This window comes from Ammodytes marinus (assembly GCF_949987685.1).
Source record: "Ammodytes marinus genome assembly, chromosome: 13".
NCBI lineage: Eukaryota > Metazoa > Chordata > Actinopteri > Uranoscopiformes > Ammodytidae > Ammodytes > Ammodytes marinus.
This window is the reverse complement of record NC_137217.1, coordinates 20,961,764-20,976,324: the sequence shown is the minus strand read 5'-3', so window position 1 is coordinate 20,976,324 and position 14,561 is coordinate 20,961,764. Positions and strand designations below refer to the sequence as shown.

Here is a 14,561-nt window from a genome sequence, read left to right as displayed (position 1 = left end):
TTTACTATAGGTCCTATAATAGGCTCTGTGTAGGCCTATAGCTAATTGAGATAGTCCAACAAAGGATCTTGAATATTGAACCGATAGTTTGTTATCACTTTCGGGTAGGCCTATATGACGCGTTACTCATATTATTAATAATGTAATCATATCTTCAGGCGAATATGAACGCGCACGTGCATTTAAAGCTAGTAACGTCAGTGTTTTTGGCTGCTGTTCGTCTGTTTGGCCAACAGAGTGCGACCATGAGTGCGACAGGGCGACAAGACCAGTCTTCCGACTTCCGGTCGGGCAGAGAGGGGCATGATGGGATATGTAGTGCGTGCGTCAGGCCTATAAGTAAACGGGAACTTCCTCATACGTCCTCTTTTACTACGCGAGCCTGAGCGAGACAGGTACGGACTGAAGCCTCATGCTTACATTTAAACGAAACACAGTATGTAGACATTTGAAAATGCACACAAGAGTTAATGGGAAGTGAAAGGAAAGTAGATGTTTAGGCAAAAATTTGTTATAAATCGACCTTACAGGGATTGGAGTGAGAAACTAACTCGGCTAAGCTAACAATAGCTTGTTAAATTGAACAGCGTGGTGCGGTGCTGCTGCGGCCTAGTAGTGAGGCTGACAAATGACCCGACATTTAAGAGATTTGATTGTTTTTTCATGTAGCAGAATTGAGTGACTTTATTTTCGCCCTCACCCGTGTCTTCACCAGCCTCATGATCGGAGAGCTAAAATGAGTCCTGACAGATAGTGGAACTATCAATTTCAATAGTTAAGTGATATAACTGCAAATCCCGTACTGAAGTCTAGTAAACCATCGTGTTATGTTTGTATTTTATGTATTTGCAAAGGTTAAGGAGATGATCTATATATTTTTTTTAACTCAGTTTGGCTGAAGTCTGAATGGAAATAACTAGTGTTTTTATAGTTATAATGAGACTGGCTGAAGTGTACTTAAAGATCAGAGAAGCCGTTTTACTTAACTTGAGTTTTATTCATAGTGGCATTAGTGTCTTAAATGTAACTTGACTCAAGCTACAAGAACCCTACTAATAACATTTACTTATTTCCCATGTACTTCCACTGACTAACCTTTAGTTGGTTTTTCTGACATTGCAGGCACTTCTGAGTCGCCATGCCCGTTGCCAGGAGTTGGGTTTGTCGCAAGACCTATGTCACCCCCCGTCGTCCCTTCGAGAAGTCCCGTCTCGACCAGGAGTTGAAACTCATTGGTATGCTGTGATGTCACGTTTCCAATGAAGGAGGATGGCTTCTTTTTTTAAATGCATTTAGTCATACAGCATGTTTCCCTCTTTGTAAATGAATCACTAAACTTCCCATAAATGTTAACTTTCCCATTTTTAAAGGTGAGTATGGACTGAGGAACAAGCGTGAGGTGTGGAGGGTCAAGTTCACCCTGGCCAAGATTCGTAAAGCTGCCAGAGAGCTGCTCACTCTTGACGAGAAGGACCCCAAGCGTCTGTTTGAAGGTAAACCACCTGCTCAAACATGGGTTGGATCTGTGTATTGGCCGATGATTTAAAATTTCAACTTGTCAGACTCTAATGTGGTGTCAAGAATTCCTCGTCAATGAGGCCAGCAAGCTCACCCTACCCAAATTGCCATACTGATGTGTGTTCCGCAGACTAAAACGACTCTTGTGTGAATTTCCAGGTAATGCTTTGCTCAGGCGTCTTGTGAGGATCGGTGTGCTGGACGAGGGTAAGATGAAGCTCGATTACATCCTGGGTCTGAAAGTTGAAGATTTCTTGGAGCGGAGGCTGCAGACACAGGTCTTCAAGCTCGGACTTGCCAAGAGCATCCACCACGCCCGCGTCCTTATCCGCCAGAGGCACATCCGGTAAGCTCTAATGCTCCTGGGTAACAAACATCAAATGCCAAAAGGTCACAAGTCTTGTGAGGGACTCATGAGAATCTCTCAATGCTTCCTCTTCCATCAGAGGACCATCGACTTGTAAAGCTCCCCGCTGAGATCAGTTAAACATTTCAGCAAGGTCAATTCGGTATCAAAACCGTATACCTTGTCAGTAAACATTGCCCAGAGCCAATCCTGCCGTTGAAGGCTTAGACTGAGCCTCTGAGGTGTTGTGGCTGTCAGGTAAGCTATGGAGGATTGCACCTCGGGCAATTCAAGTGTTTAGTTCATTATTATTTTTATTTTTTTGTGTATTGTGACGTACTAAATACTAAGGCTAATGATTAAAGAATCATTCAGATTTGCTGTGGTGTCAAGAATTCCTCGTCAATGAAGCCTTTAGTCGTCCAGTGATGGCATTTTCAATTACGCTGCAAATGTGTGGACTACACAATTTTGGATGTTTTCTAAAGTCTCCCTCATTATCTGTCTCTTTCAGTGTGCGCAAGCAGGTGGTGAACATCCCCTCCTTTGTGGTTCGCCTGGACAGCCAGAAGCACATTGACTTCTCCCTGAGGTCTCCATACGGTGGTGGACGCCCAGGCCGCGTCAAGAGAAAGAACGCCAAGAAGGGCCAGGGTGGAGCTGGTGGCGCTGACGACGAGGAGGAAGACTAAAAAGGATGTAGTTCGGGGAGTGTTCCTATATTTCCTGTTCTGTCAAAATTTTCAATAAATGTTTGGTCTGACCAGAAACATTTTGTCTCCTTTTTTTTGTGTAAGTTTATACTCAATAATCATTATGAGATGGCAAATAGTTGTAGTGTCAAATTGAGTGTTTTAAGATTTACTTTGGGATATTAGCAACTGACTACTACTGTCTTCTTACTTTGGGATATTAGTAACTGACTACTACAGTCTTCTGAACAGATAGTTTATAAAAGCCTTCTTAAGCCCGAATGATTCCGTCGACACCCCTTAATTTGAGTGGTACGTCCCTCTGCACAAAGGGGCGTCACTTTTCGTCACTGACCAGGAAGTAAATGCGGTCCTTACTTGCTGTGTGTGGTGCGAGTGTATATAACTGCAGGCTCTCCTGGAGACCGGAGTTATATAAACTGGTTTAACACGATATAATTGTAAGTATTCAACCGCTTCTTACACCCCCGTGCTGTCCTTATTTTCTTCGAAATGTGCAAAGCTGTGTAGCCATGTTTTTGTGATGCTAGGTTGCTATTGCTAACGTTACTGCATACACCTGGAAGTCTAATGAAAGGCAGAGTGATAAACGCATTTTAGACAGCTGTGATGTGATTTTACCACCCATGAGTAAATTAAACTATGTTGAATTATACCAAATAACTATAACCCTGAGGAAAGTGTTCGTAGTAGCTGCTTTAAGCCGCAAGCTTTTTCCTGGGCTCCAACCCACCGCCACACTTCCTACATGACTAGCCTACCCCGAAGCATCGAGCTCCCGCATGCTGGTGCATGTTTGTAATGTTGGCGTCCATGTCATCTACATTTTCTTTATATATAAATTCAAAATAATGCTATAAAGTGCTTTTGCATACAAATCACCGGAAGATGTTCGCTTCACGTTGAGGATTCTGAAACGCCCCGAAGATTTGATCATGCTGAATAAACATTTTCACTACTTGGAAATCCATAGAGGATTCGTAAAAAAATAAAATACAGAGAAAAAAGTAAATTAGTGTCTTGAGATTGGTAGAAGTAACTGCACAATTGTCAGTATATAGAGATAACATAGGCGAAATTAAATGAAAACAAATCTTAATCTATACGGAATGAGGGTCTACTATGCTGTGCATATTGTTAAACTCTCCCGAGGCAATTCTTATGGGTAATTTGGGCTATATATATAATGGACTTGACTTACATTTCTTTGTAAAGAAAGAAAAAAGTACTGAGGCATTGGCGGGTAATTCAATTTACTCACATTGAAAGGTGCACTTAAACCTAACCCTCACTCTTTGTATGTAACCATTGGAGGAAAAAACATTACCCATTTGTTGCAGTATATTGGGATCATGGATTTTGCTGTATTTCCTGTATGTGTTACTTGTAACATGTCCATCTGTGTTATGCATTGTCGTGTGTAGTTTTCTAAGAGCCAGTTTGAAACTGATCAGTAGTTCTGTGCAAGCAGAGTGATGTCTCCCGATGAGCTGGTGTACTTGGGCGTCCTCGCCGCCTCCATCCCTGTTGGATTCCTCTTCCGTTACCTCAGTAAGTATTTTAATCAGGTTGTATGAATTTCAGACATAATTATGTTGCAAAATGTTATAGGCCCGCCTTAACCTGCCATTAGGCCCTGGGTTTTGTAAGACCAAATAATGGGTTACAAGGTTACTTGTACATTAACACAAAACCCAGTGTAATGACTTTTATTAACCCTATACACACAGAGAGTGTTTCCTCAAAGGACATTTGGAAAATGTCGTGGGGACCCTGGACCTTCTAGGGGGTTCCGAGGGCATGCTCCCCCGGAAGAAAAATGTTAACCTCTCAAAGTAAAACGGATCAATCTGGTGCACTTTGAGAGGAAAACTAAATCAACTGTGTCCTATGTGAGCTATTTAGTACTATTTTCTGGGATAATTTGGAGACACAGAATTACCAAAAAGCAGAAAGAAAAAATGTACAAGTTTATAAAATCCAGTCAGCTCCAGGAATGTTTTAAATAATTCCTTATCCCAAAACTCCTTCTCTCTTTGAAGTCTTCCTTTTTCGTGCCACTCTGGAACTTTTCAGATATCTTTACCTAGTTACCTAGCCACAACCTTCATGTCACTCAGTCAATGGCATTTGAATATCAGTATACATACCAAACTACTTCTCTAGTTTTTTATAGGCTGTAGTATCATGGTCCCCAGTGGGTCACTTGTTAATTGGACCAATCAGAAGCCACACACAAAATATAAACATTTAGATTTTTTTTAAATAGCTCAATAAAGAGCCCCTGGTCTTCTTAGGCCCTGAACAATGTTCTTTCAAAAAAAAATGACTGGCTAAAGAAAGGCCCCATGATCTTCGTAGGCCTCCCCTACGGAGATCGGGTGCCTATATTGAGCCAGTAAAAATATATATCACTGATTCTTGAGAAGTGGGACAAAACAAGGTGCAATGTTGAAAAAATACAAACCCTATGTTTAGGCAAATTAAATTACATGGATGTATCCAACATATACTAAGCTACTGAGCGTACTTTGATACAACCTCCCAGCTTTTGTTTTTTTTACCGTCATTGGCCTATCACCACCGTCAGATGTCAACTCCGTCAGATTGTTGTCTGACGGTGTTGACATATTTAACGTTTCTTAAACAGAACAAATCGAGTTTTTCTAGTAGCCATTTGGTTTTTCTGTTGATGTTAGGTGCTAATATGAACTATTTCAGGAAAATAACATTATCAAAAAAATTCAAATAACTTCTTCAGAAATAATAAGTCGGTGTTGACATATTATGGATGTGACGCAGGACTTTCAAGATTTGGAATGTAAAATATTCTAAAACTACAACACTTATCAGAGCCTGTCTGACTCTAATGTACTCTGCAGAGGTAGAATGTGACTAGAGGTCCTTCAAAGTGACAGCTGCCCCTTATTTTGGCTGATTTTATTACATTTTAATGGATTGTCTGACGGTGGTGACAAAAAGTGTCCCACCACTTTGAAACCATATAAAACATGAATATGTTGAAGAAAAACAGTTATTGATATGAGAGATTATTTAGTGTTGCTTTTGATGAAAAAAGCACTTTTTAATCATTAAAGTACATTTTTTATAGGTTTTATTGCATATGAAAGATTGAAACCCTCTCTGTGGACACACTGTTTTGGACGTCGTGAGAAGATAAAAAGTGTCATATATTTGACATAATAATGATAAAATTAAATTTAAGGGGATAATTGTGCTCCAGACATTCTATTCTTAATCCCTAATAACATCTACGTGTATACATTTGCTTTCACTTCAGGTCCTCCTGTGAAACAGGGCGCAGCTCTTCTCCTGGGCCTCTCCATCACCATCGCCACCTGTCAGGTCCACACACTGCACTCTCTGGTGACGGTGATTGGAACATGGATTATTATAAAGAGCAGCTGGCGGTAAGAGATCAACATGTATGCTTTGTATAAACGAAGTGCGTGACAAACTCTGTACAGAAATCAGGAGTTGTTGAAGTACAATCATAAAGTCGAGGAAAAATGCCCCTTTACAATTTCCCAGAGCCCAAGATGATGTCTTGATATAGCTTGTTTTTCCTAAAGATAATACAGTTCACTTTATATCTGACAAAGAAAAGCAACTAATCCTAATATTGGAAAGATGAGACATTTTTGGCATTTAACTTGAAATTAACTCAATTGATGAATCTATTATCAAAATTGTTGCAACTTGAGAAATATTGATAACTTCCCTATTACAGTGTTGACAGTTTGATACATTTGTTTTTGTAATTTTTTTACTTATTTAAATTCATCTATATATTTCAGTGAAAGAGTGCTTGGATACTCCTGAATTTGTATGATTGCATATCACATCTTAACAATTATTATGTTTTATGTGCAAACAAATAGATAAATAAATTAAATAGAAAACATTTTCTAAGGATTGACTAAACAATTAACGATGTAATCGTTTTAGCTGTTGTGCACGGCACACTACAATAAGTGCAAAGGGGACAACAGAAGTAGTTCATGAACTGGAAAAGACAAAACCTCACTCATAGCATTTGTTTCTGTTTACAAGGCACGCACCAGCATTGATTCTCAGTTGGACCTTTCTCTACCTCCTCTTCTTCCGTCTGGTCACTTGGTTTGGTCTGCCTGCTCCCACACCTTTTTCCAACGCCGTCCAGCTACTTCTCACTCTCAAGGTACAGAAAAGCCAGTCAGTGGATACATCTGTTGCAGCAGCACGCAGTTTCTTTACCCATCTGTCCATCGTTTTTCATTGATGTTTCTTTTCTGCTTTGAACTTTGAACTGCTTTGAAGATGGTGAGCCTGGCGAACGAGGTGCGCAGTTTCCACGTGGAGAAGAAAACGGAAGTGAGCTCTTTTGCCAAGTCTCCTGTGATTGGTGGCCTGTTACAGGAGCCCTCCCTCTACGATATTCTGTCCTATAGCTACTGTTATGTCGGCATAATGACGGGTAAGTCTGCGTAAAACGTGGGACACTTCTCAAAAGGAAGTTGCTTGTGTGTAAGCTGTTTAAATTCATCTGCTGTTGATCTTCATTTGTGTTTGCATGAGTTTTAACCCTTTGTCTCTTTGTCTCACTCTTCGCTACTTGTCCAACATCCTGTGAGTCCATATGTTTTTCAGTATTCATTAAAATAACTTGTGGTCTATTCTTTCAAACCCCACTGTCCTCCACCGGCCCCCATTGTGTCTCGCATTATCCCCATCGTCCGTTTTTAGTTTTTTTACTGTCTTCTTAACGCTGCACATCTTCCTTTTATCCCATCTCTCCATTTCCCCCCAAAGGTCCATTCTTTCGCTTCCAGACATTCGTTGACTGGCTGGGGCAGCCGAGCCCACAGGCCCTGCCTGGCTTGGTGCCGTGCCTGCAGCGCCTGAAGCTGGTTCCTGTCTACGGCGCTCTCTTCCTCGCTGCCAACTCTGTGTTTCCATTGGCCTACGTTCGCACAGAAGAATTCCTGGATCAAAACTTTTTCTTTAGGTATTGTATAACAAGTGTAATTAGGAAGAGACTGCACATGCAATACATGATCTTGTCAAAACGATAACCTAAATATGTTTCCTAAATGTGTTTAATAATATTTATTAAATTGAACTGGTAGACAAGTCATTGTAATTGTGATTCTGGCTGTAGTTTGTCATAAAGTAAGGGAAATTAAATGAAACAAATGACTGAAGCAAAGCAGTGATTTTGGGTCAAATTTGTTACTAATATCCCTGCCGTCCTTTGTTAAAGTAAAGATGATTGACATCAACTGTCTTCCTTTCTTTTCTCTCTCTCACCAGGTGGTTCTACATGATTGCAGTATTCTTCGTGTTTAGGATGCGTTTCTATGCAGCGTGGTGCGGAGCTGAAGCTGGTTGTATCAGTGCAGGTCTGGGCTGCTATCCAGAAAAGGCGCTGTCCAAACCCGGTGGAGGACCCACCGTCAACTACAGGTACATTGTCAGAAGACTAGAAAAGTATATTTAAAGGTGCACTATGTAACTTTGGATGTGTCAGAGAAGTGAACATTTTCTAAGATATATTCTCATAACTGAATAAACAAACTTTTGTCAGAGGAAAATTGGATCCCTGGAACACTGTTTGAAGTTAGAAAGCTTCCTGTAAAGTTACAGTTTCACTGCTGTTGTTTACAGCAGCAGGGCCCACAGTTTGGTTTACAAACATATCCTCGTCTAACATTTGGTTCCAGGTTCCTCAAAATAATTTAGTTTTGATATATGATGATAGAATATTTCAATACTAAGAATTACATGTAGAGTAACTATGTTTTGTAAGCTAACTGCAGGCTCTGTAAATGTAAACAATTGCCCCTGTCCTGAAACTGAATAGTGCGCCTTTAAAGTGCACCAATTGTTTTTTAAAGTGCACCTTTAAAGAATTGCTCGCTAACATCCTTGTCTGTAAGTTGTTCACATTTGTGTTGTTTGAAGTGGGTATTTGTGACTCATATTTCTCTTTTCCTAATTTTTTTTTCTCCATTGTGTCTAGTCTTGATCCCACTGCCGAAGAGAAATTTGACTTCAGAACCATCCAGAATATTGACTGCTACAACACCGACTTCTGCGTGAAAGTGCGACATGGCATGCGTTACTGGAACATGACTGTGCAGTGGTGGCTGCATCACTATATCTACCCCAATTCCCCCTTCAAGTCCTACACTCTCAGGTAAGTTTTTATGTGTTCTGCTTATTTTACAAGCATGAATCCCTGCACTCATTCATAATCCATTCATAGTGGCTCAAATTGTGTTTTTTAATCATTCTCTCTTGTTATTAATCAGTTTGGATCCATCAGTGGGGAGTTTTCTGCAAGGATACAATTTAAGCTCCATTTTTTTTTATCAAATAATTTTATTTCAAGTCACATTGGCCCTCATTTATCAATTTTGCGTGGAAACTGGTGCAGATTCTGGCGCAAATACCTCCCTACGCCAGGTATCGCGTGGGATTTATCAAACAGGCGTATCTCGCCAATCTCAGCGTATGCCAGGCCATATATTGATAAATGCGGCGGATGGAAACGAGTGTATCACGCCCCTATATTTTCTCAGTTTAGAGGCCTCGCCCAGAGGTTTTACGACATGGATATGCGCAATACGGCACTTCCCTGAAGTAGAAATTGACAGAATAACAGCGAAAGTAGAAAAAAAAGAGTTTCATTTCGGAGCATTAGCCTACAAGCAGCATCAAAGAACGACAGAAGGCAGCAGTTAGGAAGGAAATAACTGCTGCGGTCAACAGCGTTGGTGTTGACTCAAAATCGCCACTAAAGAAAGCGTGTTGCTGTTCTGAAATGCAACCAACTGGGGGTGCGGGGCTGCGGGCATAATATAAGTGGTGGAGGAGAAAAAGACGCACCAACTGTCCGATAATGGTCCCCATAAAATAAATACACGTCTGCAGAGATTTTAATGATTAGAATGTATTGGCCCTTTTAGATAGCACTATTCAAAAGGGTTTTAAAAACTAAAAATAACACATTTTGCATTTGTATGACAGCATGCGCTTGGCACGAGTGGTCAGCCCGGCCGTCAGCTGCACAAGCCGACCCGGCAGCGATCAGCTGTGAGAGCGCCCACCGTCCTGCTCCACCAGCAGATAGGAACAACGTGCCGGTTAACGGTGGAAATTAATCGCTCGCTTTAGCATCAATGACACATTAAAAGAGGAACTAACATCTACAAAGTGCGTCAAATAAATAAAATGTTAAGCTGAATGTTGTGCCGTGTATTTTTTTGTATCATAAAGAGCAGTGTAGGCCTACTACATATTTAATACTTAGGCTAACATTTTGAATGAATGCAGCCCCCGTGCCTCAGTGTCCCCCCAGCTGCTCCAGACGGAGATAACTGCCGCAGTCCCATGCAGCGCTCCTAAGTGGCCGGTGTGTGCACTATTGAATCAGTGCTCCTACTCAGTTGCGCACCATAAACTGCACAATTTTAAGTGATTAATATCTTTATTTCGGTCTGAGCAAACACTGCATTTGTATTATCTTCTTATAATTGTCCAACAAAGTCATCGGCTACCCGGCACAGCCTGCACTGCGAGTCCATGCTGTTTACAAAATTGCGTACACGAGCTGAGAGCTGGCGTGGGATGTGAGCGTATCCTACGCTCACGTCCATATTGATAAATGCCGAGATTTGCATGGAAATGTACGTACACCCATTTTTCTGGTCTACGCAAAATTGATAAATGAGGGCCATTGTGTCTTTTTGTCATTATAACAGTAAATGAATACCACCAATAATAAACCTTTCCTAGTGGTTAGTATCATCTGTGTAGTCAAAGCCTGATGAAGTAGCTTATTCCTCTGTGCCAACATCTTCCATTGTTGTCCAAAACATTTTAAAAACACATGTGAGAGCCAGTGTCAGACTGTGACATGTTCCACTATTGGTCCTGCTTTTATTATCCTGCTGCAGTAAATACTCGCCAGAGAACCAAACCCATGGCTGAAAACAGTCCCAATTTAAAATGTATCATCTTGTCCATTTGAGGAATGTTTGCTTTAATAAAAATAAGCCTTTTCTTAATGGCCCTCATTTATCAATTTTGCGTTTACCAGAAAAATGGGTGTACGTACATTTCCACGCAAATCTCGGCATTTATCAATATGGACGTGAGCGTAGGATACGCTCACATCCCACGCCAGCTCTCAGCTCGTGTACGCAATTTTGTAAACAGCATGGACTCGCAGTGCAGGCTGTGCCGGGTAGCCGATGACTTTGTTGGACAATTATAAGAAGATAATACAAATGCAGTGTTTGCTCAGACCGAAATAAAGATATTAATCACTTAAAATTGTGCAGTTTATGGTGCGCAACTGAGTAGGAGCACTGATTCAATAGTGCACACACCGGCCACTTAGGAGCGCTGCATGGGACTGCGGCAGTTATCTCCGTCTGGAGCAGCTGGGGGGACACTGAGGCACGGGGGCTGCATTCATTCAAAATGTTAGCCTAAGTATTAAATATGTAGTAGGCCTACACTGCTCTTTATGATACAAAAAAATACACGGCACAACATTCAGCTTAACATTTTATTTATTTGACGCACTTTGTAGATGTTAGTTCCTCTTTTAATGTGTCATTGATGCTAAAGCGAGCGATTAATTTCCACCGTTAACCGGCACGTTGTTCCTATCTGCTGGTGGAGCAGGACGGTGGGCGCTCTCACAGCTGATCGCTGCCGGGTCGGCTTGTGCAGCTGACGGCCGGGCTGACCACTCGTGCCAAGCGCATGCTGTCATACAAACGCAAAATGTGTTATTTTTAGTTTTTAAAACCCTTTTGAATAGTGCTATCTAAAAGGGCCAATACATTCTAATCATTCAAATCTCTGCAGACGTGTATTTATTTTATGGGGACCATTATCGGACAGTTGGTGCGTCTTTTTCTCCTCCACCACTTATATTATGCCCGCAGCCCCGCACCCCCAGTTGGTTGCATTTCAGAACAGCAACACGCTTTTTTTAGTGGCGATTTTGAGTCAACACCAACGCTGTTGACCGCAGCAGTTATTTCCTTCCTAACTGCTGCCTTCTGTCGTTCTTTGATGCTGCTTGTAGGCTAATGCTCCGAAATGAAACTAATTTTTTTCTACTTTCGCTGTTATTCTGTCAATTTCTACTTCAGGGAAGTGCCGTATTGCGCATATCCATGTCGTAAAACCTCTGGGCGAGGCCTCTAAACGGAGAAAATATAGGGGCGTGATACACTCGTTTCCATCCGCCGCATTTATCAATATATGGCCTGGCGTACGCTACGATTGGCGAGATACGCCTGTTTGATAAATCCCACGCGATACCTGGCGTAGGGAGGTATTTGCGCCAGAATCTGCACCAGTTTCCACGCAAAATTGATAAATGAGGGCCAATATCACTAATCCTCAAATGTCATTATCAGATACACTTTGCTCTAAATTTCTTGAAAGAGCACATGTGTTGATTTTTACATGTCATACCACAGACTTTAAATCTTGCAGGTTAAAACTTCTCTTTAACTTTTTTTGTACACAAATCCTCCTGATCCTGCACCTGTTTCTTAGTTAAATTTTTTTTAACTTAATAAAAATGAAATGACAGTGTCTGTATCACTTCAACGTCTCTCCTGTCTGTAACTACCAGGGCCGGCTGGACCATGTTCATCAGCGCCTACTGGCACGGACTACACGCAGGCTACTACCTCTCCTTCCTCACCATCCCGTTGTGCATCGCGGCCGAGTCGGCCATGGAGGCGTCTGTCCGGTCCAAACTGGGCCCCCGTGGACAGAACATCTTCGACTGGGTCCAGTGGTTCTTGAAGATGAGGGCCTACGACTACATGTGCATGGGCTTCGTGCTGCTGAAGGCCTCCGACACCATCAACTACTGGTTGTCCACCTACTTCAGCATGCACATCATTGCCGTTTGCTGCATAATAGTCGGCAGGGCACTGAAGGGAGGGAAAGGGGAAGGGAGGAGAGGGGACAAGGAGGAGAAAATAGATAATGTGAAACCTGGAGAAAAAACAGACTGAACGGAGGCACAGAAAAAGGCAAAACGGTCGTATAGTTTTTTTGGGACACGAGGAGGAGTTACCACCAACATTGATAACAAAAAACACAACTGCACACAGCTCCAATAAGATTTCTTGTGGGAAAGTGTAAAAGAGTTCAACACAATGTAATCAAAAATGTAAACAAGTCAGATGAAATATACTGTTAACACTGGGAGAGGAATGTTTGAGCTCAATGAATGTTACTTTTATAGTGAGTGGGTGGGGTGTAAACTGGGATGTAAATAGTTAATGAACTCCTCCTCTCACTCGTTCTTCTGCCTATACAGTATGTGTGTTTGTATTTAATGATACCAGGCCCATCTTAAAGTGGTTAAGTGAGCTGTGTAACTGTCACAACGAGGCCATTGAAATGTCAAAATGCTGTTTAAGAAACGGGAACGACAGAGTCAAAAAATTACCCTTGAAAGGACCACCATTGACAATATAAGCAGCATTATTTTTCATGATAGTCAAATACAATGTAAAAAAATTACCATGCAGCCCTTATTATAAACAGAAATTATTTCACTTGAAGCTTAAAGCATTTTGATGCCTGGGGAAATTTCAACTGGTTGCTTTAAAGGCGCAAAGCGAGGTCCACATTACATTTGCATTGCTGCCTGATTACATTTTGAAATGTATAGATTTTGTTTTGTGTAAGCCTTTTCAGCATGACAACATTCCGTATTTCATTAACTGAACATTGTCTGTGCTTTAGTTTCCTCATTTTCTTACTGTTGTTCTGCCTGTAATTGTAAGCAACTGTTGGCAAATGTGTTGTGTAAAAGAGAGCAACAGTCCGTTCACTGCTAAATGTCTTACTGCAATCATGGACAATCAGGAGTTTTGACCAAACAAATTAAAAAATCCTTTAGAGCTTTATAATAAACATTTATGTCTAGAAATGTCTAAAAAGATCATATTACTTGATCATATTTTCACAATTAGATTCTGCTGAAAGTTGATTAAAGATCATATTGAATTGCCATCCTGCCCTTAACAAAGTAAAGTCTGTATTAGTTAGAAAATATTTCACTCCTCTCAAACTATTTGAAAACTCTACCGTACCTCTTTTTTACACGAGCACAACTGGCAACAGAATGCAAAGGTCTGTGTCTAATATAACCTGGAATTGAGATCATTTGAATTTCAAATTCATTTTGTGTTTAGCCTTCACCCTTTACCCTCTCTGTGCCAAAACTTAACCCCTTTGGTTCCCTTTTGATATTGATATTTTTGCACCGTGACGCTTGTCCATCTGTTTATTAATCCTCTCCGGAATATTTATTACTCAGCCTTTTGTCCGTTTTGCATTTGTCTCTGGCTTCTCATGTTGTTAACATTGTTACTTTTGGAATACATATCAGCAATTGCTCATTATTGTTACTTGTCTCTTGTTTATTTTAAGTCTGCTTGATAGTATTATCTGTAAATATTTTGTTAGCTAAAAGGTTTATAAACACCTTGTGAGAGTCACTAGGTCAAGCTTGTAGAAACTTTTATTCATCACATTTTTACAGTTCTCAGCCCGGTAAATCATTAACCCTCCAGCTGTAGTGAACAAAAACACACCTGCTTGGTAACCTCACCACAGTCTTCCAGTTTGAGTTGAGCCAAAATACATTGCATGTACTACTTCTTAACTACTCCTCTTTGATAAAACAAACATTGTATGGCTGTTAAATTCATAATATTAACCTGTAGACATTAATGTGGTAGGTTAAATGTGTTCCCATCACTTCACACAATTGTAGTTCAAAATAATTCCTGAAGTTTCCAGTATATTCTCAAATACTCTTCTTTAAACCGCTCAATAACACAGATTTAACCCATCTGCTTCCTGTAGGCACCTTTTCTTCCTTCTGGTTATGCCATTAACCGAATTTTTAATGTGTGTTGACTATCTCC

The 14,561-nt window shown here is 40.8% G+C and overlaps 2 protein-coding genes across 2 annotated transcripts; both read left to right on the top strand.

Moving 5' to 3' along the window:
- Positions 1-358: 358 nt before the first annotated feature.
- Positions 359-2,634, top strand: rps9 (ribosomal protein S9). The gene is made up of 5 exons (XM_080040333.1): positions 359-395; positions 1,123-1,235; positions 1,371-1,493; positions 1,678-1,864; positions 2,379-2,634. The coding sequence occupies exons 2-5, from the start codon at positions 1,139-1,141 to the stop codon at positions 2,554-2,556; spliced, it is 585 nt and encodes a 194-aa protein (XP_079896459.1). The 5' UTR covers positions 359-395; positions 1,123-1,138; the 3' UTR covers positions 2,557-2,634.
- A 262-nt stretch (positions 2,635-2,896) lies between these two features.
- On the top strand, positions 2,897-14,035 carry mboat7 (membrane bound O-acyltransferase domain containing 7). Its single transcript, XM_080040073.1, has 9 exons — positions 2,897-3,017; positions 4,049-4,128; positions 5,879-6,008; positions 6,652-6,778; positions 6,898-7,054; positions 7,390-7,585; positions 7,891-8,043; positions 8,600-8,776; positions 12,242-14,035. Exons 2-9 carry the CDS (start codon positions 4,053-4,055, stop codon positions 12,630-12,632), a joined length of 1,407 nt encoding a protein of 468 aa, XP_079896199.1. The 5' UTR covers positions 2,897-3,017; positions 4,049-4,052; the 3' UTR covers positions 12,633-14,035.
- The last annotated feature ends 526 nt before the right edge of the window (positions 14,036-14,561 follow it).

Coding starts and splice junctions, on each gene's coding strand:
- mboat7 (XM_080040073.1), top strand. CDS start 4,053: ATGTCTCCCGATGAGCTGGTGTACTTGGGCGTCCTCGCCGCCTCCATC. Junction 4,129..5,878: donor ATTCCTCTTCCGTTACCTCA/GTAAGTATTTTA, acceptor CTTTCACTTCAG/GTCCTCCTGTGAAACAGGGC. Junction 6,009..6,651: donor ATTATAAAGAGCAGCTGGCG/GTAAGAGATCAA, acceptor TCTGTTTACAAG/GCACGCACCAGCATTGATTC.
- rps9 (XM_080040333.1), top strand. CDS start 1,139: ATGCCCGTTGCCAGGAGTTGGGTTTGTCGCAAGACCTATGTCACCCCC. Junction 1,236..1,370: donor CCAGGAGTTGAAACTCATTG/GTATGCTGTGAT, acceptor CCATTTTTAAAG/GTGAGTATGGACTGAGGAAC. Junction 1,494..1,677: donor CCCCAAGCGTCTGTTTGAAG/GTAAACCACCTG, acceptor GTGAATTTCCAG/GTAATGCTTTGCTCAGGCGT.